Genomic DNA, 22857 nt, shown 5'->3' with positions numbered 1-22857 from the left:
ATTTTGTGTCTCCCTCTCTCTCTGCCTCTGCCCTGTCCATGCTTTCTCTCTCTCTCTCTCTCTCTCTCTCTCTCTCTCTCTCTCTGTCTCAAAAATAAACATTTAAAAAATTTTTTTAAAAAAAGAATGATTTCACAGCTTGAATTTTTCCCAAAGAGTTTAAATACAATTGCCTGAGTTGGTCCAGCATTTTGTTTTATTTTGTTTTTAATTGCTAGGATTTAACAGCTGTGACTAAAAGTGGACATTTTTTTTTCCTGGGTTTAAAAGAGTGTTTCTTAAGTTATGAGTCATGAATTTTGGAGATCTAACAGGCAGGTTTGAAGGGTAAGAAATACTAAAATTTACTAGGTCAACATCTTCCTCAGTATGATTTCTTCAATTTCTAGATGCTTCTCATTAAAAACTCAGAAGGTTCACTTTTTAAACAAGCCAACTATCACCCCTCATTTTCTTCCCTGGAATCACCTCTTTTCCCCCTCTACCTAAATAACTTCAGAGAAACAAAAGTAACATTTTAAGAAGTGATCCCTTAAAAAGTGAACCTCTATAGCTAAATATTAATTTTTTCAAATCATGGAAATGATGCCAATAACTGTCTTCCTCTGACAGAGGTGCAAGATATACGAAGCCTTTAGATTCCCTTCCCATATCGGGGAAGAGTTGTTTCAGACATTATCATCTCTAATTCCTTGTTAAGAAGATCTTTCTAAATAACAAATCTTTCTAAATCCTTCTAAATACCAAAAAAGCAAAATCTATATATCAAATCACAGATAGTTCATCAGATCGGTTGGCTTGAAAGCTGGAAAACAAATATTTAGAATGTGTTTGTTTCAGAACCCTCAATGTCCCGTTTGTGGGTGGGATACTCACAGGTTTCCATCTGAGAATGTACTTGGAAATGTGAGATGGCTCTGGTGCATTCCACTGAATGGGGTGAGAATTGGGCTGACTGGGGGTCTCAGTGATGATGACTTGGACGGGACCAGTTGTGCCTGAAAATGAGAATGCGAGATTTGGTGATCTTGGGTATTCACTTGCTTCAACTTAAAACTAAGTGCACGTGGATGGCCATCATTAAAAGATAGTTTTGCTTATCAGTAAGGGTGAGTATAGTTAAAAAAAAATTCTGGGATTACTTTTTTACATATTGCCCTTGGAAATCAATGCAATAAAATCCTTTTTAGTCAATAAGTTATTGTCGTTCACATGAGAAATGCAAATAGAACTTGTTTATAGCAAATAAAATAAAATTTGAAAAATGCCTTAGTTTTATTTTGTCTCCATTTTCAAAATAAGAATTGAGAAAATTGCCAAACTACCCTAACCCAAATAAAGTAACAAAGAACCCAAACTCCCATTTATTTATCATACTAAGCTTCTTTAAAACAAATTCTCATTTGTGAAGCCTTTCATCTAGAATGAATCCACCCACTAAGAAGGAAACAACATTCTAAAGGTCATATGACATGATATAAAACACCCATATTTCTAAATGGGGTAGAATCCTAGATGAATACACAAAAGCAGTAATTACAGGTTCAGTTTTATTTCTTATCAGCCTACGCATCCCATTAGGGAAAAAGTTTTCATTTTATTTTTACTTAGTAAGTATACTCTAAAATCATATCACTGATGGGCCATGTTATTAAGAGATCAAACTTTTTTTTTTTTTGAAAAGCAATTATCAGCTGAAATGACAGGTTGAAGTATATACTAAATTCAGTATTTCCACATCTCAGTATGTATTATTGTTTCCTACAAAATTTAAAGTAGTTTTTTTAAAGAAAAAACAATATAAGGAAAATGGAATTAATTTCTTAATAGTGTAGACTCCACTTAGGATAATAATGAATTACCCAGAAAATTTATGCTTGCTGAGCAGAACACATCTTTTCCCTAAACACTGTCTTTTTCATGATGTCAATGTTCAACTTTTTTGAAATGAAAACAAAGTTTCTTGTCATAACCTTTCCAAGAATTTCTAACTGCCACTCTATCAAAGACAGCAAAATTTTGCAAGTTTAGTAAAGTATTTCACCAGATTGTTAACAGATTTAGGTTTTCTGAAAGCTCTTAGGAAAAAAAAAAATATTGATTTTCAAACCTAATTATCTTTGCTGTCAAATTCTCTTTGAAAACAAAGTTTTCTGTAGCAGAACAAATATATAACTTGCATCTCTGCGTAGACTTAAAAGATTTACAATAATATGCTCACTTCCACACTGAGAATAATTCAAAGTGGTTGAAAACTAACAAGTTAAGATTCTTTGAATCTTAATTTCATTTAATGCACCTATTTCTAAGCCACATAAATATCAAAACCCATGTACAGAATTCTTAGTTTTCTATAATTCCATGTCACTCTTTGAATTACCCCTTCTGTTCATGAAGCTCCTCAAAAATACAAATAAATTTTTAAAGACAAATGGTGAAGCAAAATGTTAGAGATGTGACTTCCGTGAACATCAGTAAATACAGGAATATCAGGTCCTTAAATTACTTACAATAATTGGCATAAGGTTGTTCAAATATCAATCCTTTAAAGAATTCCTACTATAATTTCCTTAGGTAAAGAGACCTCTGATATGTATATTATTTAATTTGGCAGTCATGATTTTGAGGGAGGAAAAGGTTTATGATGCCATAGAATGTACAACACCAAGAGTGATCCTTCATGTAAACCAAAGACCTGGGGTGAAAATGGTGTCTTGATGCAGGTTTATTGATTGTAACAAATGCACCGCTTGGGTCGGAATGTTTGTAATAGGGGAGGCTGGGCATGTGTGGGGCAGGGGCTGTACGGGAAGCTCTGTATCTTCCTTTCAATTTTGCTGTGAACCTAAAACTGCTCGAAAAAAAATTAGCTTTTAATTAAAAGAAAAAGTTTATGATGGTTGAATGTCTGTTAAGTTTTAGAAAGACAATACAAATGACAATTACTGTCCACCTTTAACCCTAATCCTGTTCCTGGGTCCACAAGGTAATAAACAAGAGGGGAGGGAAACAAAAAAGGTGACTCATTTGTTTTTACCTCAGTGATGGAGCAAAACTACAGAAGTTTTTTCTCTTTCTAAACTTTCAAGCACTGGTTTGAAATTATAGGTTTTAAAATTTAGGCTTGTACCATAGACCACTGAACATCAGTGTGGATTTCATGCATTTAGTGTATTTTTTATCAGAGAGTAAAGAGCCCGTGTCCATCATTTGTAAGGCCAACTAAATTCTGGTTACCACTAGACTTGAATCTACATATGATTTGAAGACAGGACATCTGAAAATTCTGACATCATTTACATTGGTTAGATTTGGTAAAACTAAAATGAACCTAACTGGTATATACTAGCAATTACCAGTAAAAACCTTACTCCCTCTCTTATTCAATCTGCTCAGGCTAACCATAAAATAGTTAAGTAAAGATATGACACAATGTGTATGCTTTTAAAATCAGTTTAAAATAAGGCCAAAATGAATCATTTCCAGGAACGATGACCCTGGGGAAGTTAAATATTTATGAGTTTGTGACTCAGTCCTTTTTTCTCTATTTTGTTTGCTGAGATCTGTGCTTCCATGGCTGTTTATTGACAAACCAAACGCCTCTTATCTTCTCTGAGTTTGAACAACTCCACCAAATCCTCTGTAGATGGGAGCAAACAGGGCAAGGCTCAGAGACAGTCTACTGGTCATCTGTGGTTCCTTTATTCTCCCCAACCTCATGAAGCCTCGCGCGCTAGGCATGAACCACTGAGCAAACCAGGCATGGAGATAAGCACCCAACCACGTACTGAGGGCAAACACCAATCCCCTCTCCAAATCTCCTTCTCTGTGTTCCCTGAGCATTCTTCTTACCCTTTTTAAAAAATAGGAACAAAGTCAACAAGTAAACTCCAAAGCAGAAGGCTTCCTTCCCATGTAGATTTCACCCCTGTCCGGTTCACCTAAATGCTTCCAGCGAGCAGTTTTGTGAATAGGCTCATTGTAAAAGGGTGAGAAAAAATTTTTTCTCTAAATCATTGAGGACAATTTTCGACAAGTTGCCACAACAATAACAACCATAAACATAGAAACTCAGGAGCATTTCTTTAGAAGGCTCTACCCTTTAGTTGCCTCATTAAAGGAAAAAATATATATATATCATTTCTGAACTTAAGGTTCTTCTGCAATCAGATATTTTAAACGTTATTAAATAAAAAAAATATATTTTAAGTGATTCCTACACCTAAATTCACCATGAATACAATTTAAGAGCCAGGTCAATTTGTGCTGTGAGCTTGTTTAAGCAAAGTCACCTTGTACGGCCCTGGCAGTGACTGAGGACTGGGGAGAGCAGTGTTTCTTCCAAGTTTGTTGGAAGGGTGTATCTGGGCGGTTAGTGTTTAGGATCAGAGATTGTTAGGTTGTTTGTGCTAGAAGGAACTTTAAAGGCAATCAACTTTAATATCCCCATTTTACAGATGAGAAACTAGTGAGTGAAGCTTGACATGGAACTCTTTCACAGCCTACAGCCAGGACCCATGTCTTGGCAAACTCTACCTTTGGCCAAATTGTTCCATATCCTGTTTTCTGTGATAGTGAATATGTGTAATAAGAGATACTAATCTCTTATGACATTATGGAGGGATTTAGTTTACTTAATCTTTTTCTGTTTATTTTTGAGAGAGAGAGAGAGAGAGAGAGGGAGACAGGGCACAAGCAGGGAAGGGGCAGAGAGAGAGGGGGACAGAAGATACCAAGCAGACTCCTCACTGATAGCAAAGAGTCTGACATGGGCCTCAAACTCACAAACCGTGAGATCATGACTGGAGCCAAAGGCAGACACTTAACCGACTGAGCTACCCAGGTGTCCCTAGTTCACTTAATCTTAATTTCTGTCATAGGCAGAATCTGATGCTCTCCCAACTTCTTTTTGTTTCTGGATGTGGCCCATGTTTCAGGTCTAAGGGTAACAGAGGCCTAGGAGGCTTTGCAGCTTAGTAGTTGCTCAAATAACTGGTGCCTAAAAATTTGAGCTTCATAATTCACCGTGTCTTATTATAATCACTCAGTGAAAATTAAATTTAAAAAATGTTTTTTTGTTTAAAATGAATTAATCACACCTCCAGCTAGGCATTATGTCCTGTGACCTAAAAAAAAAAAAAGAAAAAGAAAAAAAAAAACGAACCCAGCAATAAACATTTGAGAATATTTGAACTGCGTAGGCAGAAAATTGACCAAATTACTCAACTCTTGACCGAGGATACTTTGTTCTAGACTCCAACTGATCAAACAAATGAAAATTTTGACACAAAGAAGCCCCAGATGAAATGGTGAGCGAACACACATACCCTATATTGTATTTCACATAATCTCTCTAGGCAACCTTTCTGTTAAGAGCCGTAACATACAACCCCACACATTACTTCCAGTATAGTTCACGGTATGGTTTCTATTTCCACGTGGGGACGTGAGATGAAATTAGCCAGAGTGTTTTAACCTAATGGAACGCTCTACAGTGTTCAGGAACAAATTTACACACAGGCACATTTTCACAGCTGAGCACACCTTTAACTTGATGGAGGAGAAAGGAAAATTATTTTAGTCAAACATCTGATTATTAGAGACATGAGAAAAAGATAGAAAATAGAGAGGAGGCCAATGAAGGCATCAGAGTATTAAAAATACTGATGCTGCTCTGTTTTGGAAACTCCGTTAAAGACTCTCAGTTTGCACTAAGAAAGGTACTTACCTGGATAGGTCTGCAAAGGTTGGCAATGCCACTCCCCAATGCCACGGCCATAGCAGTAGCACTGGTACCTGACACCATGCACGTACTTCTCCCAGGAGTCTCCAATTTGATAAAATGTTCGGGTTTCTGAATCCTGGCATTGGTCTAAAATATAAACAAGCAGAAGAAGCAGCATTGAAGACAGGGAGGTACAAATTTCATTTCAGTGTGCTAGACCATATATTTTTTTTTTTTTAAGTTTTTTAAGGTTTATTTATTTTTGAGAGACAGAGAGAGACAGATCATGAGCAGAGGACATGCAGAGAGAGAGAGGGAGACACAGAATCCAAAGCAGGCTCTAGGCTCTGAGCTGTCAGCACAGAGCCCGATGCGGGGCTCGAACCCACGAACTGTGAGATCATGACTTGAGCCAAAGTTGGATGCTTAACCGACTGAGTCACCCAGGCGCTCCTATATTCTTTAAAAAACATTTTTTAATGCTTATTTATCTTTGAGAGAGAGAGAGAGAGAGAGAGAGAGACAGAGTGTGAGTAGGAGAGGGGCAGAAAGAGAGGGAGACACAGAATCTGAAGTAGGCTCCAGGCCCTGAGCTGTCATGTCAGCACAGAGCCTGATGCAAGGCTCAAACCCACAAACTATAAGATCATGACCTGAGCTAAAGTCGGATGCTCAACCAACTGAGCCCAGACGCCTCCCCCTCCTTTTTTAAAAATTTTCAGACCGTATATTCTTAATTTTAATGGAAACTTGCAACTGTCCTTACATTTAAAAAAAATTTAATGTTTTTTATTTTTGAGAGAGAGAGAGAAACAGAGCATGAGCTGGGGAGGGGCAGAGAGGCAACTGTCCTTACAAATATATGTGGTTACAAAATGTTTTGTTCATATCTTTTACCTTACAGAGCAATTAGTAGTAGTAAAAAAAAAAGTACCCATTGGGAGAAATGTTTAGCTTTCTAAAAAGATGGTATTTCTTTTTTAATTTATTTTTATTTTTTTCAAGTTTTATTTATTTTTGAGAGAGACAGCATGAGTTAGGGAGAGGCAGAGAGAGAGGGAGACACAGAATCTGAAGCAGGCTCCAGGCTCCGAGCTGTCAGCACAGAGCCCAATCCGGGGCTCAAGCTCACAGACCGTGAGATCATGACCTGAGCTGAAGTCAGACACTTAACCGACTGAGCCACCCAGGTGCCCCAAAAAAGACGATATTTCTAAATAAAAAATTTATGATTTAGATTTCAGTATATACTGACATTCTGAATATAAATTTTGGAACAATAAATTAGATATTATATTTAACCTATATTGATGCACTAACTTACCATTTGAATAGTAAGAACAAAGGATCACTTTATATACCTCTTTAAATTTTGGAGTGCTTAATTTTACATGCACATGGACGAACTAGATTTTAACAACGACTACTTGCTGAGCAGTTTCTAAAAAAAAAACCTCTCAGGCTTCTCTCTCAGCTTTGATAATCTCATGTCAAACAAACTCATCTGATCAGTTTGTTTTCGTGGTGAGCAATAGGTCTCCTTTGGTAAGGGAATATTAATGGATTACCTTAAGGCTGGCCACGCAGCTCTTTTAAGGCTCAATCTTCACTATTTGCTTAGATCTATTATAAAGGGCAGCCAAGAAAAATAAAGTATTTGGAAGGAGGTATTTACTGGCATGCTCACTTGCCCGCGTTATTGCACAGTCAGCAAAGGAAAGTTCTCTTTCATAACATGGATTCTCTTTATGATTCAGAACCAAAGAACTAATTCCATTCCATTAAAATAAACCTGCATGTGTTACCAAACTCAACAAAAATAGATAACTGTCACTATCAAACTGGTATCTTGGTCTATGATTAGAGAAAAGACTTTGCAAAGCTCTCTGCAAGCCATTGATCAAAGTCTGGAGTCAACTTCCATTATGTAATATCAAATGGCTCTCCTTATCTGAAACTTGTTAACTGGTCCCAGCGTCCAAAACCTCCTAGAGACATGAGGCGAATTACCAACAGGATCGCATTTCCATCTGCCCCGGCCCTGACCAAAGCAGGTACAATTCAGCATGTGCCCCTCTTCATGACGCTTGTGGAATGTGTCATTCACGTTGTAAGTGATGTCGTCAACAATACACTGATCTGTTTAGGAGACAGTGGGATGGTGGAGAACTTTTTTAAGTTTCATGATGAGATAAAAAAAAAGTCATGTTTTTCAAAGCATACAGTTTTTTTCCCACTAAATTACCAACACCTCCCACTAAAATAACTTTTATACTAGCATAGAAAGAACATTTTTTCAAACCTTAGTCAGGAATACAGGATTTGGAAAAAAAAATTCTCTGTCTTATCAACTTTTTTATAAACTTAAATATCAGAGGTCAAAGTCTATGCAACTAAGTAAAGAATGTGGTAAAATACACCTTCCTGTGGAAAGATAATTTTTAAACAAATACATGTTTTACTTTTGGAAAAGTTCTTGCTAATTTGATAATGTCCTTTAGATCTCTGCGTGCTATGAGAAATAGGAAGAAAATTAAGCATACTTATGGAGTACCCAGCATGGTGTGATGGTCTGATCTCTGGAATGGCTGGGGTGGGGAGATATTTGGATTTGGGAAATAAAATAACATCGATGGCATTTGTGAAATTAAAAACAAAACAAAACAAAACACAAGAGTAGGCCAACTGTGTTCCAAACTCTCTGAGAGATCCTGAGAAAATTACTTTCCCTTTTTGGGTCTCAGCTCCTTCCTCTGTAAAATGAAGAGTCAGTCTGTACGTCTTTCCTTTCTGTTCTGCAACATCATGTGGAATTATTATTACTCTGGTATTGTGTTACCCACAAAAGGAGAACAAGTTCAGGCCAAGGTCAACACACCAGTTATATGGACTATTTATTGGTTCAGAGTTGTACTTAAATCGTACTCTTCAAATCAAAGAAACAGAAGTACCAACATGGTTTTCATAAATCGATATCCCTATATTATATCCCAGGATCCAAGGGAAAAAAAATTGAGCTGAGCAAAAGAAATAGGTCTCTCTGATTGTCACCTTCAATTTGGATCTGCAAGGATCTGTTTTTAGAATAGCAAAGTCTCTTTTCTTTACAGAAATTATTCAATCTTTTCTAGACATGAATCCAATGGTGTAACTAAAAGCTAACAGGATCAAATAATTGTGTTCTAGCCTTTGAAGTCATCTTCTCAGCCTAAGTACTTACATCCTGGGAATGTTTCAAATTTTAGAAGTGCTCTGCCAGCTTCTCTCCACTGGCTGCCTAACATGACAAACCTATCTAGCACGGTAGACTGATGGCATGGCGTCACACATTTCCTCTCCTGCTTTTGGAAAGTACAAATGTCCACAAAACTTGGTCCTCTCTGCAGTCTCGGTCCTTTCACATGCTCTCATTAATAAGCAAGCATACCTCGGAGCTGAGAGTAGGCGACACAAGTCCATTCTCCACGACCATTCCCAACGCATGTGCACCTCATCATGTGGCCCATATCGTGCTGTTTGTCCCACTGATCTCCAATGCGATACATGACCCCTTCATTGGTTGTGCAGATTTCCTCGTGGGCTATATAGAAATGGATGGAGAAATGATCACAAGGTATAAAAACATGTGCAGTATTATCAGTCCTTAGGCTAGTAGGGTAACCAAGAATTGGTTGGAAAGCAGTCTGGTGTGCTTCAAAGAAGTCTCAGGGCTACTCTCTGCATGTGTAGAGTTTTAAGTACCAGAGGGAGCAAACATAGTCCACAGGTGAAGTATGTTGTAGGGAATAATTACAGGAAAGGTTGAGGGATGTTAAACCACAATAATGCCTACACATTCATGTAGAGGGCTTGCATTGTTGTAGAAGACTGATGTTGACTACTGCCTCATAATTTTTTCTACTTCCAGCTTATTCTATCCTGAAGGGAAACTATGCATTTGGGTATAGAATTGTAAGCTAAAGCATGTTTTTCTTCTAAATCCGACATTCTCTTGTGTTGAAAGAAATAAAAGTATAAGTAGTTTTCTTATGTTTCATGGCCTCACATTCCACAACATACGGTGCACGGCTTCTCAGTTCCAAAACTACAAGATCAACTGTAACCTATGGGGTTCTTGAAATTTGAGAACAAAGAAAAGGTATTGGCCCCCCTTTCTCTATCCTTACAAACTAGATCCCCCTTAAAAGAAAAGATCCCATACTTGAAAGAAAAGCAGAGTTTTGGTCATTTTGGTATTTAATAAGTGACCGGGCTTATTCTAATCAAACCAAAATTATGTTGTAAATATCGTGGGTCTGTGACTACAGCAGTTATGTATTAAATGCTGTAAGTTGTGTGCTCTTTACAAATGACAAACCTGTAAAATATGTGCATTTCCAGACTTTAAAAAAAAGCATTTTTATTGCATTTATATGTTTTTGGAATTCAACTATATCGAAAGGATTTTACAATTATATGAATGGTTATATAATATATAATTATATATGATATTCTATAACTATATGTATATAAATATATCCTACAAAGTTGCATGCTGCCTGAAAATTAAGACTTAATGGGTAAAACAGGAGTAAACCGGACACTATTCTTCTGTCTTACTGCGTAAATGGGTGTCTACAGGGCTTTGTCTTACCGGCCATGGGGCAGAATCCAAACTTCTGGTCAGCATCGTAGTTCTCCGTTGTCCCACACCACTTCATGTTGTCTCTCCTGCCCTCAGAAGTACAGTCCGTGTAGTTGTGGTTGTTGTACAGGAAGGGGAAGTGGCACAAGGCACCATTGGAATTTCCACCTCGAGTCTGAACCAAAACTGCCCAGAATAACAGACAAATAGGAAGAAATAATATGACAACTGAGCTTACAGTGGGGACTAAGCATACAGCTTCATATGACCCCAGCTTACAGTGGGGAATTACCACAGGAAGGTTCCGAGCGAGCCAGGTCTCTGCAGCTAATTCACGGGGAGTCTACCTCAGAAGAAAGGATGCCTGATAATATAGTCTCAAGCTTCCTTAGCGTATTCACCTTCACCTTCAAAACAGATTTAAATCCAATTTCACTCTCATTTTCCCAGCCAAAAGAGAAAAGATCAAATGGTCGCTTTGAATAAAACATAGTGTTAACCAGTAGAGAAGCAAAAGCACTCAGGCATTCATCCTGTGTATTCTTTAGCGCTGGGGGATTGCCTACGGATGTTAATATACCCGTATCTTTAATCACATCATAATCCCAGTGTGTCAGAAATAATTGAACAGGAGGGCTTTCCCCTCGGTGTCATTTCCCAAGGGTCCTGGGGAACATGGAAGGATCTTCAGCTGCTAAGTTCGCTTCACGTCTCCTGGGTCCAGACTGAACAAAAGTGATACATCTTTTGCAGCCTCAAGATGAATGCCCAGAAGGCTGGCAAATAAAAATAGGGCGTGAGAAATGGGTTTTTCTCACTGCTGTGCTTTCCTCCTGGGAGACTCACCAGTATGGTCTGTACAGAAGGAATATTTCTGGTCTTGCTCATAATTGGAAGTTGTGCTGCACCAGAGATGTCCATCCTGTCGCCCTTCTGTGGTGCAGGAGTAGAAAGTCCTGCCGTTGTAGGTGAATGGTAAGACACACGGCTCCCCGTTTGAATTGCCACCGTAGGTTTGGGTTACAGCTACAAGCACAACCAAAAGGGTCTCAGTAAATAGAGCTGCATTTATCTCCCACCAGTAGCTGCTTCTTTATAGCTTAACGGAGACTAAGCTTGTGCCTTCAAGCAGCCAGCACAGAGAATCACCTAGTCAGTCTAAATGTATTACTCAGGAAACCTATCTTTTGTGAATAGAGTGACACCTGAGTTCCTCTGCCCATGTCCTTTGTTGCCACCTTTGCTGCCGTGCCTCAGTTTCCCAATTTGCAATGGTGTATTAATACAGACTAGTTAAGAATGCTGTTCAAAGTACACTGGAGTGATATACAGAACTCTGTTGGTGCCATAATAATTAATACATGAGGTTATTCTAGGGAAAAAGTCAAAGGTACCAATTGTTATTGGTTACTACTAATTATATAGTTATACCACTATAGTGGTTACTACCACTTTTGTAGCCCAGAAGCAATGTATTAAGTTGTTGAAAGTTTGCATCATGAAGCTCCAAAAATTTGAGATTCAGAGTATAAAATATGGTTGGTTTGCTATCCAGAAAGCAGCCCTCTTATAACAACATTTTAGACAAATAAAGATAATACATAGCAGTTTAATCCCCACTACAGGAAAGAAAATACGTAGATTAAAAAGATTGGAAGAAAATATATGAAATGCCAACCCTGGTTGTTATCACAGGGTGGTAAGATTATAAGCTTTTCTTGTTTGCTTTATTGTTTTACTTTGTTTTTTGTTTTTTGTTTTTTGGTTTTTGGTTTTTGGTTTTTTGTTTTTTTTGTAAATGAATGTACTGCTTCTCAAAAATTTAATAATAAAAAGCTATCAGTATTATTTTTTGAAAAGATAATACAGACCTGTCTCTTGGCAGCTGACACCATTGCCCAGGCAAGTGCACAGCATTTGCTTATTTCCTTGTGTCTTCAGCCACTGCATCCCCACAGAGTAAACCACACCACTGTCTGTGACACAGTGACCATATGGAGCAGGCTGGGGGTGAGGCTGGGGCTGGTAAATGGCGGTTCGGACATCTGTGAAAGAGCCAGATCCTAAGGGCATGAGAAAGGAAAGTCATAAAGCTGGATGAGAGAAACCAACTAACTACTTTCTGGAGTGGGGATCTTCAGGGTCCCATACAGATCACTCTGAAATCCATGGTGTTACTGATCTGGAACTGAAAAGAAATGCCCCTCCCTTTGTTAGCTTTTACGTTCAGCCTAGGAAATAACCTATAAGAGTCTAACCAAAGGGTCTCCATCTTCCAGCTTATCTGGATTATATTCCTAAATCACAGACATTATCCTGCCACTCAACAGAGCAGATGCCCTCAACAATTCCTCACTCAATCCAGGAAGAACATGGTCCACAGCTTCATAATCCTCCACACTTAAGTTCTTCCAGCTCACCTCTGACCACGTCCTTCCTTGGTGTAAGCCTTGTCTCCTCATTCACTCATTGTACCCTGTACTGTCTTCATGTCTTTCCCTTCTCCTGGAATGGTCTGCCTCACCCTCGCTCTCTTAGCAGCTTCTATACGTTCAATATAACTAGGCATTTCTCTTGCCAATATTGTTTTTGAGAAGTCCCTGACACCCTGCGGCAGACCTGTGGCCGTCTGTTTAACTCTGAGCTCAATGAAAGCATCCTGGGCAGCCATTCTGGATTCTCTAGAAGTTGTTCCTCCTTCCACATTTTGTTTCCCCCCAGGATTATTTGAGAATCGGTGTGTGTGTGTGTGTGTGTGTGTGTGTGTGTGTTTCTAAACCCAATCAATCCGCTTAACACAGCTTTGTTTTCAGAGTAAGACAACACAATATGTTGATCTTTTCTCTAAATTGTTGGAAATCTGTTCTCTCAAAGGCCAGGCCCACAGAAGAAGAGTCAGAATGAATGCCAGAATAACTGATGGACTGAATTCAGCATCTCTCTAAGCCCTGCTCACCACTAGAACCCAAAGACACTTTACATACAATGGGTCCCAAGGTCATACACACCGGGGAGTGGGCATCTGTATATACCCCACTGAAGAGCCACAGTACAAAGTAACACAAAGATCTCATAGAAGCAGGATCCATTTTGTTTGACCCAATGCTTCTCAAACTTTTTAAACAGAACCTTTTCTGTATAATATTAGTAATATTAATAAAAATAGATAACATTTATTGAATCCTTATCCTGTTATACCTCAATTACCCTTTTAATTTAAACTATTTCAGTAGGGGAGCTGGAGGAGGGAAAAAAATAAAACAAACTATTTCAGTAGATTGATGTTTATAATTGTTTGTTTTTTTGGTTAGCAGTAATTTCACTGATATAATCAAAAACCTCAGGATGCATGGGTGGCTCAGTCACTAAGTGTCCGACCCTTAATTTCAGCTCAGGTCATGATCTCACCATTGTGAAATGGAACCCTCCTTCGGGCTCCACACTATGCATGGAGCCTGCTTGGGATTCTCTCTCTTTCTCTTGCTCTCCCTCTGCCCCTCACCTGTTCTCTCTCTCTCTCCCTCTCTCTCTCTCTCTCTCTCTCAATCAACCAATCAATCAATAAAATAAAAATGAAAATAATCAAATAACTCAAAGATACTACCAAGTCTAATCTTGTTTACCTTTGGAAGTGCTCAGAGCAAGACGAAAATTCACCAAAGGGAGAAAAATCTAAACGAATAATATTTTTATTTATGGTTAAATGGTTGATTGATAACGGGCTAAACAATAATGCTAGTACATTATGCAGTGAAAACTTGATGAGAACATATTAAGAAGGATAACAGAAGCACACACCCGTGATCGCCATTATTTCTGTCTTCAGACTCTTACAAAACAAGTTACAATGCAAAGATCTTGCTCTTGTGCCAGAAATAATGAAAACTACTTTTTTTTTTTTTAAGTGCTTTAGACATTGTGTCATTCATTCTCATCCCTAGGCCTCCTCTGAATTTCTCGAATTGTAAATGCCAATACATGAAGAAAATGATTGTGCATTATTTTATGGAATGCAACAAAGTCTGCTGGAGCATGGAAACCACGCATAAAGAATTGTTTCCGCTACAAAGAAAGCTGAATGTCAGGACAAGGAAACATATTCCAGTTTGGAAAAGAACAAATGTACTTTTTTCCCTTTTCCTAGCAGAAGAACCAAGTAGTCATGTAACCCATCATAACCCTTTCATTTCCATTAAAATGCACTTTAGGTATTAAAAATGCATATGTAAAAAAATGCATATGTATGTGAATGTATATGTGTGCATATCTACATATATATCTATATATTAATTGTGTGGGTTTTTTAACATTGGCATTGCCTTAAACATCGTTTAATCTCTTGGGGCTAAACCTCCTTTTGTTCCCTCTAAGATCTATTTTTATTTCATTTTTTAAAAATTTAAAACCTGATATTAAACAAAGTTTTTAACAACTAGCAGTCTGTAAATGAACTCAGATTATTAGCAGAAACATGGCAAACTCATCCTCAGATGGCGTGTCAAAGGAAAGATGGATTTGCAGAAATAGGTTTCGAAACGTGCTGCGGTTTCTGGCTAGTTCTGTGCCTCACCAGCGGACGTGGTCTGCAGAGCCGCATGCCTCTCACACTTCCACTCCCCCCTGCCGTTGCCTGTGCAGATGCACTGGAGCAGGTTCCCCCGATTATCCTTCTTGCTCCACGTGTCGCCAATTCGGTAGGATGTCCTGGTGTCCTGGTCATTGCATCTGTCTGTATCAGAAAGGAAGCATTTCAATATACACGTCATGTCAAGCTGGGCAAATGCTCAAGTCAACGCTAAAAAAAGAACGTAGTGGTTTAAAGTTTGGTGAGCTATTCTCTGGTGGTAGGTTTCTATGTGGCTCTGGTACCACAGGTGTCAACCTTCTGAAAGATGGGATTCCATTTGTTAGAGCAGAAAGGGAGATGTGTGACTTTGTAGGATTTAGTCTCGTTCCTCTTCGCTTTTGCCAAAGGACTTTTTCATCATCTTTCGTCCATTAATTTAAAAAAAAATTGTTTTCACATTGGTCCTTGGATCAAATTCATTCTCTGGCTTTCTATTTTCCCCCTCTCTTTCCTTCTCATGCTCTCCCAGCTTTCTCCCAGTAATTGCTGGATATGACCAGCCTTTCAACAGGGGACTTTCTTTAGAAAGTGGGAAACAATAGGAGGCAAGCAGGTTTCAAAAGGTCTCCCCCCAACTGCCCCAAAGAAGCTATAAAAAACAGTAGCATCTCTTTTTTCATTTGTTATGTAAGAAAATTCAGAGTACTGCCAACTTCTTTAAAATGTTCTCTTCTAACCTTCCCCAACACACACCTATTTAAAATTACCAGTCAAATGGCTTCTTTTGAATGGCTCAGTGTGAACCTTTCATGGAAAAATGGAATTATTAACATAAAGTGATCATTTGTAACTAAATTGCCATTAGTGTATGTGTTCAATTATCTGACAAATAGATTGTTTCAGTTATAATCCAGTTTTGCCCATATGCTACAATGTGAGGAGGGAGGATTTGATTTCTGTATGAATCAGAAAATCACAGCACGAGGTGAAAGAGACCATAATTAGACGGTTGATGTAAGTGCACACAAATACACACCCACATTGATCTAGCATCAGAATGGAGGTCTGGAGGAAGATATTATAGCTTTTCTCCATATCCCAGGGAAAAGTACTTCCCTAAACCCCCGTAGCACTATTTTCAGTATTTTTCTTGAAGCCCTTAATATTACACTTTGTAGAAAATGAATATGTATAAGCCTTTCTTATCTCCCTGACCGACTAAGTAAGTGCTTTTGGAGGCTGTACTAATGTCCAATTTATTTTTTGCATTCCTATACCATCCTGTATAAACTGGGGACTTACAAAATTTCATGCAATACACGACTTTTCTTTGAGGAACTTTCCCCCAACTTGCTATTAGAAGAACTTTAAATAATAGATGAGGGTTTGAGTCAGACACTTACTTTGTTTTGAGCTAAAACTTTGCCACCAAGGTCTTGGAAGTCTGATGATCATAATAACATTCTAAATGCAAAAGATCTAATGAACAAGCAAGTTTCTGGGTAAGAGTCTGCCAGAATTATTATCACTTTCCATGAAAGACTCATTTTTTTGTTAGCAAAGAATTCAAATTTAGAGTTTGAACATTTTAAGATGGTTAAACACTTTAACCTAGATAAACAAAATAGGTTCAATATATTGAGATTTGACTTAGAATTTATTTATACCAGCAACATTAATGGTTGTTTTGCTTCAATAAACTAGTTGCCTTTGGTCTGAAAAGTTCAAAAGAGGAGCCTTGAGTCCCTAGGGCAACAGGTAGGACCTCCAGACAATCCTAGAAGGAGCAGCAGGGGTGCTAGAGGTCAGCTTCTTTATGGCACTAAGAAGCCTATTTAAGAGCTTTGGGTAAGAGACACTGTCCTTAGTCCCACGTAGACACATAATTTTAACCTATATGTACTTTTTATTTTCATCAGTTTTGCCAGTGAATATGCCCCAGTTAAATTTCAAACATAGAAGGAAACCTAAAACTTTAGAGCTTCACTCCATTCTCTGTTAATAGTACCTACATACCCAAAGATGTATTTGCATGGATTTTGATGATTTCTTTGCTTTTAATACTTGGAAAATATCTCAGTGATAATTTAATCAAACATTTGCAACTAATCTTCAGGTCCACAGCATATTTGGCATTTTAATGCATATTTGGGATCTTTCTTAGTCACTCATAGCCGAAGACCTTATTATTAAACTTTATAGTTTTCTTTGAAGAAACAGAATAAGTTGATTGTGGAATTTTTCTTGACATCCAAATGTTACCAAAGCATGCTGGTGTGGTGGGTGTGTTATAAGTGACATCACGTTACATACAGGTCTCTCTAGGAATCCAGAAAACAATACCTCGCCTCATCTTGAGCAAAAGAACTAAGACGTACTTCTAGAAGTACAGGTGATACGTCCACTGCCTTCTCCCAGACAGGTACAATCCACCATCATCCAGCCTTGATATGGCTTTTCCCAAGTTTCTCCAACAACGTAGGAAGTTCCAGCAGCATGATCAAAACATTTCTCAGCTGTAAGGAAATTTGGATGAAAAACAGGGGCGGGGGGGAAAGGGTTATTTTGAATTGTGCAGGCTCCTTGTAATTTAAAGTATATTGTGTAAGCAAAAATCCAGCCACATTTTTTTAAGTGGTACTCTGTTCAAAAAGAAAGGCACGCCCTATAACTAAGCACATAGTAAGTAACCAAAGTGAAAGAAAGCCCAAGACGAGCCGGCAGGCGGAAATTCTATTCTCCTAATAAGTACATAGACTATATATATTCAGCTAGTAACATTTCTCACACAAGTATTTGAGTGAAAAGGATCTGTATATGTATTCATCTGTGGGGGACAAAACACCCACAATTCCGATCTAAATTATGAATGCATAAAAAAAAGACAAGAAAGCTGTTTAAAATCTGATTTCTGTAATAACTACAACACAAAAAGTCTGATTCAGGAACAATTTATATATTCAAATCTACAGGCAGAGACTTAGACTTGTGTTTATAGAGTTTAAGATTAAGGCCAAAAGAAGCTCAAAAAGTTTGAGTTTGAAAAAGAAAAATTACCAAGGTGTGACAGAGCACACACAGTATTGTTTCAGTCCAGCGTGTTCCAATAAAGAAAGATGTCAAAAGTGCTATTTTTTTTCTTTTAAATAATTTATATCTTGACCAACGAGAAAGCAGCGATGAGACAGTAGACAAAAGAAATGACTGTTTCCTAAATCTTTGAATTCGATCCTGTCCTTTTGAAACAAAATTAAGACATCTACCAATGTTAGTACTTTTGGGCCTGATTCCTTCAGGGCTGTGGATTATGAACTATTTCAGTAGTTGAAATAAAATTTCCACTTCCCTATTTTTTGAATTGGAATTCAGATCTCGCGTCCACAGGGCCTTTGGTGCAATCCACCATGTTGGCTGTGCCTCCCCGCCTCTCCGTCGTCCCTCAGAGCCACACACCTATCGGCTTGCAGGTCCATTCTCCTTTCCCATTACCAAGGCACACACACTCCAACATGTAACCGCCGGTCTCATGTGGTCTCCTCCACGTGTCACCGATCTTGTAGGACTGACCCCCTTCATGGCAACGGTCTGTTCAAGATAAAAAGCAAATGTTAGAGAAAAAGACAGAATATTTCAGTTAAAAAAAAAAAGAAAGAAAGGAAAGAAAAGGTCTCACGTTCCACCCAGGATAGGTACTTGGGTTAGGCAAAGCAAGAACACAGACAACAGCTTTCCCATCAGAGGCAGGGGGAAAGTTAACAGGTCTGGTCACTTGGGTCTTGGTTAAGCATGATGGGAAATCACACAGAAAATTGAATGGCAAAGAAAGAGGTCATAAATCCTGGTTCCTCAGAGAGATCACAGGAAATTGGGTCCTAAAGCAGAAAAGAAAGGCTGGCAGGCAGATTGAGGCTGACGGAATGAAAAGGCCACACTGGGCATAGCTTTCCAGCTTTCAGGAGTGGGAGAGCCCATGTTTTACCCCAGCATAAAAAATGTCACATTGGTGGAAATCACATAGATGCACACCTATCAAGTGTGGAAATCTGGGTACTCTTCTAAGCTATTAAGCACAGTGGCACATCAGAGGCCAAACTGTCCATTAGATTATAAGCACTATGGACCACTAATTCATAAGACTGCCAATAAACTTGAATAAACCCTAACATTAAGTACAGGAAAAGCTTATTGGGTCTATTGACAAAGGACTGCTTTGTTCTTTTGGACAGAAGCCTTTCAAGTAACTTATACTTAAAGGATGGATTAAAAAAACTAAATGTTTTCTTTTTAAAATTTAATTTAATTAATATATTAATTTTTTTTTTAGAGAGAGAGAAAGAGAGAGAGCAGGGGAGAGGGGGAGAGAGAGAGAAAGAGACAGAGAGAGAGAGAGAGAAAATCTTAAGTAGGCTCCATGCTCAGTGTGGAGCCTGATGCGGGGCTCGATCCCATGAACCTGGGATCATGACCTGAGCTGAAACCAAGAGTCAGATGCCCAACTGACTGAGCCACCCAGGTGCCCCACTAAATGCTATGTTAATAGAGTCTATTGGTAGCCTAGTGAATAATAATGAAAAGGCTGCCTTAGCTAAACGGGAATTAATGAGAGTCAACACAGTCCCCAAAGGTCCTTGGAAACACTAGTAGGCTAACCATTCCATATTATCCCTGGGAATAGAGATTTGTTTCCTGGGTAAATCCTATAAGTCACAAGAAGTCAGACTGTATCTGTGGGATGCAAGAAGTCTCTGCATCACAAACAAGAAGAGCAGACCACACAATGGCTAATTCACCTCTTCTTGACCATCTTCCTAATCACTTGATCAGTCTAGCTTGAAGATGTCCAGGTAAATTAAAATGAACAACTCCTCCAAGCATATCTTACTGAAATGGAACTCAAGAGATCCACTGGGTACTCACAAGTCCATACAAACTAAACACTGTTTCCACCTGTGCACAGAGCCATCTTCCAGAAGCACAGGATCCAGTTGGGCGATGACATAAGAGCACCCAGTCACCTGGGGTAAAGCCCCGAATTAGGAACATCCAGTCATGGATAGCAGAAAGTGACAGTGACGGTAATGGAGAAATTCATTTATTTTATTGACATTTTGCAGAATGTCTTCCTTACTTGCAATGGTACAACTTATCCTCCCTCGCCCAGCTCCGATGCAGGTACAGTCCCAGATCATGGAGTCTTTAGGGCGCTCATAAGTGTCACCCACTCGGTAAGTGTTCCCAGTGTACTTGTCAAAGCAAGTCTCTTCAGCTGAGGAGGGAAAGAAAGTTCATGTGAGCCTCACATATATAAAAGCTTTTTTATTCCACTAATCCCATCCAAAGAAAAACTCACTTTTTCATTCTATGAGTAGCACAGTACAACAGAAGTATGTAAAAAATTAAAATGGGAGATCTAGATTTTACTGCAGGCTTTAATGAAGCTCAACTTTTGAACTTTGACCAGTTCTCTGATTTTCTGTAAATTAATTTCTATTGTAAAGGATTCTCAGGCCCTTAGGAAAAAGCTGTATTAAGCACTACTTTAGGACTGGTTAGACTGTGAAGGAAGGCTTCCATTGTAATCTCTGGCTCACTCAAACCAAGGTCCACACTAAAAGCAAACAATTTGAAGATCTCCACCTCCCACCAGGCACTGTCATGTCTTAATCCTATTTCCATTTTAGCCTCATCCGTGCTTCTTTCCAGGTGTTGTTATAATTTACAAGAAACAGAAAAATGGTCATAAAAGAATGAGAACTTTGAAGTAAGCAGCTCCTGGTTTTATGTAACTGACAAATCACTTTATAATAGAGTACCCAAAGTGTTTTCTGGCCCGTAATCTTACATGTAGTTTAAGATTTGAAATTCTTTTCTAATAAACTAAAATTTTATAAGTGGTTTCTTTGGAGGGAAAACACAAAATCTTTCATTTTCTCATCAAAAACTTTGAGAGAATAAAACAAAAAGTAGACTCAAGAAACTACTTTCAGATACACTAGTTGTTTGGTTTTAAAGGTAGAAGTAACATGTAAAAGACAAATAAAAGCAGTTATTAACAGTTATTTAAAGAGGAAATGATAGACAATTCTACTGGGAAAATGGTATACATATTTTTGTTACCAATGCTAAGTTTAATTAACAAGCACCCACTTCTCCATATATCAAAAGATACTAACTGCCAGGCTCCCACCACTTACGTTCAGGTTTACTCTCGCAATTAAATCCTCGGCTCCCTCCATAACAGGTACAAACCAAGGCATTTCCCAGGTAGGTGCGCTCCCATTGTTGGTTTATCTGATAGTGTTTCCCATTGTCATAACAGCCAGCTATAAATGATTGAAGAAAAAAGTGATTACATCTCCATCTTCTCTTTTTTCTAAATTATGGAATTTTCTTACACAACTAAATTGACAAGACTAAGCAACAAACAGAAAAATAAGTTAATCAACAGAGGAGCAGAATATTCCACTCTAAAATATATAGAAATTAGCTATCTAAGGAGTTAACCACAATTCGTACATGTAGATATTTAGGTATTCCTTTTTTCTCTCTTTTAACTTAGCTAAATGTTATACAATGATGTCATTTCCATCTGGCCAGGGGTCTACATCAAAGGAGTGGAAACATTTTGGAAGACAGATACCTGGAATTACATTTTAAAATATGCAAAGACCTTCAATGCTTTTCTGGGGTAATAAGTCAAGAAGGACAACTTTAAGCAGTTTCCTTTAGCCCAGGCTATAGGAGGGTGTGTCTTTGAAAAACTGGAAGAGGAATTCAGATCTGTTCTTGGAGAAGTATCCTGAAGGGCCCAAAGCACTGTGAACCAATCACATCGCTTTCAAGTTCGGAACAATGTAACTATTTGGACACCCTCCTACCACCCCCATTTTGAAAATATTTAACCAATTATTTAGTAACAAAGAAAATCTGAAGCGTAAGGATCACACTAACACCAGATGGAAAATGTAAAGGCAGTTTCCTCCTTAAAAGCAAGTTTGGATGAATTCATAGGAGGACGACTTTAATAGGTACCGCTGACAAGAGCGCTGCGGGAACCCCTGTGCTCCAATGCATTATTTTATTCTAAGGCCCTCGGAACCAGGCTGCTCAAACCCCGAGCCTTTTGTGCCCTCGTTCGGCAACTCTCATTAAGGAGTGCACACACACACACACACACACACACACACACACACACACGCCGCACACGCGCGCGCGCAAAACTTCAGCCACAACTTTGGTTGGCTTCAGGGTCCCGTCCCGGGGACAGCCTGTTTCAGCCCGCGGTCGGTACTCACGCTTGCTCTGGCTGACAGCCACTGGGGTCTGGGGCTGAATGATTTGCTGAGCCTGCCTCTTGCTCTTCGAGGCTCCGGTGGAGGGCACCGCTGTCCCCAGGGACAGGACGGCCAGCAACAGCAGCCGGGGCCCCGGACCCCTGAGCATCTTGAGACGGTGCGGGAGGGAGAAGCCCTCACCAGAAGGCAAGTTGCCACCAAGTTTGTCTCCCTTTGCAACCTGCGGGAGAAGGTTCCAGTGCCTTCTGTGGGTTGGTGACCCCAAGAAAATAGGGGCCAGGGGATGGGGAAGGGGACGGCCCGAGGGACAGAGGGGAAGGAGAGGACGAGAGAAGTTGTGGCTGCAGGTCCCCTCTCCGGCGCTCGCGCCTGGAGCTCCCTCACCTCCCCCTGCAAAGCGCTGCCGGCGCGGGCGGCCGAGCCCCGAGCGCCAGGGTTTATATGGGACGGTCCCCTCCCGCCCCCCACGAGGCCCAGGGCGCCGGGGAGGAGGGACGGCCAGGCTCCCCCCACCCTCCGGCCCCCGCCGCCGCCGCCGACCGCGCGCCGATTGGCCCGGACTCCGGGTGACGTCAGGGGGACTGTGGGTTCGCCGCGAACAAAAGAGATGCTGATCGCCCGCCAGGACTGGGGCAAAGGAACTTTT

At 39.3% G+C, this 22857-nt stretch overlaps 1 protein-coding gene across 12 annotated transcripts in view; it reads right to left on the bottom strand.

Moving 5' to 3' along the window:
- Positions 1-22623, bottom strand: part of FN1 (fibronectin 1) — a 69486-nt gene extending 46863 nt beyond the window's left edge. For all 12 annotated transcript variants that reach the window (XM_049614952.1, XM_049614953.1, XM_049614958.1 and 9 more), the window contains exons 1-13: positions 22212-22623; positions 21111-21239; positions 20045-20182; positions 18370-18501; positions 17295-17432; positions 14920-15078; positions 12221-12412; positions 11196-11375; positions 10359-10535; positions 9153-9305; positions 7736-7864; positions 5729-5872; positions 877-998 (exon numbers count right to left, since the gene is read on the bottom strand). In XM_049614952.1, coding sequence (XP_049470909.1) covers positions 877-998; positions 5729-5872; positions 7736-7864; positions 9153-9305; positions 10359-10535; positions 11196-11375; positions 12221-12412; positions 14920-15078; positions 17295-17432; positions 18370-18501; positions 20045-20182; positions 21111-21239; positions 22212-22359 — 1941 coding nt within the window. In that variant the 5' untranslated portion in view covers positions 22360-22623. The remainder of the gene's footprint in view (positions 1-876; positions 999-5728; positions 5873-7735; positions 7865-9152; positions 9306-10358; positions 10536-11195; positions 11376-12220; positions 12413-14919; positions 15079-17294; positions 17433-18369; positions 18502-20044; positions 20183-21110; positions 21240-22211) is intronic.
- Between the last annotated feature and the right edge of the window lie 234 nt (positions 22624-22857).

Source organism: Panthera uncia (genome assembly GCF_023721935.1).
Source record: "Panthera uncia isolate 11264 chromosome C1 unlocalized genomic scaffold, Puncia_PCG_1.0 HiC_scaffold_3, whole genome shotgun sequence".
In the NCBI taxonomy this organism is placed as follows: domain Eukaryota; kingdom Metazoa; phylum Chordata; class Mammalia; order Carnivora; family Felidae; genus Panthera; species Panthera uncia.
Note: the sequence above shows the minus strand (reverse complement) of the source record. Positions and strands in the feature narration are given on the sequence as shown.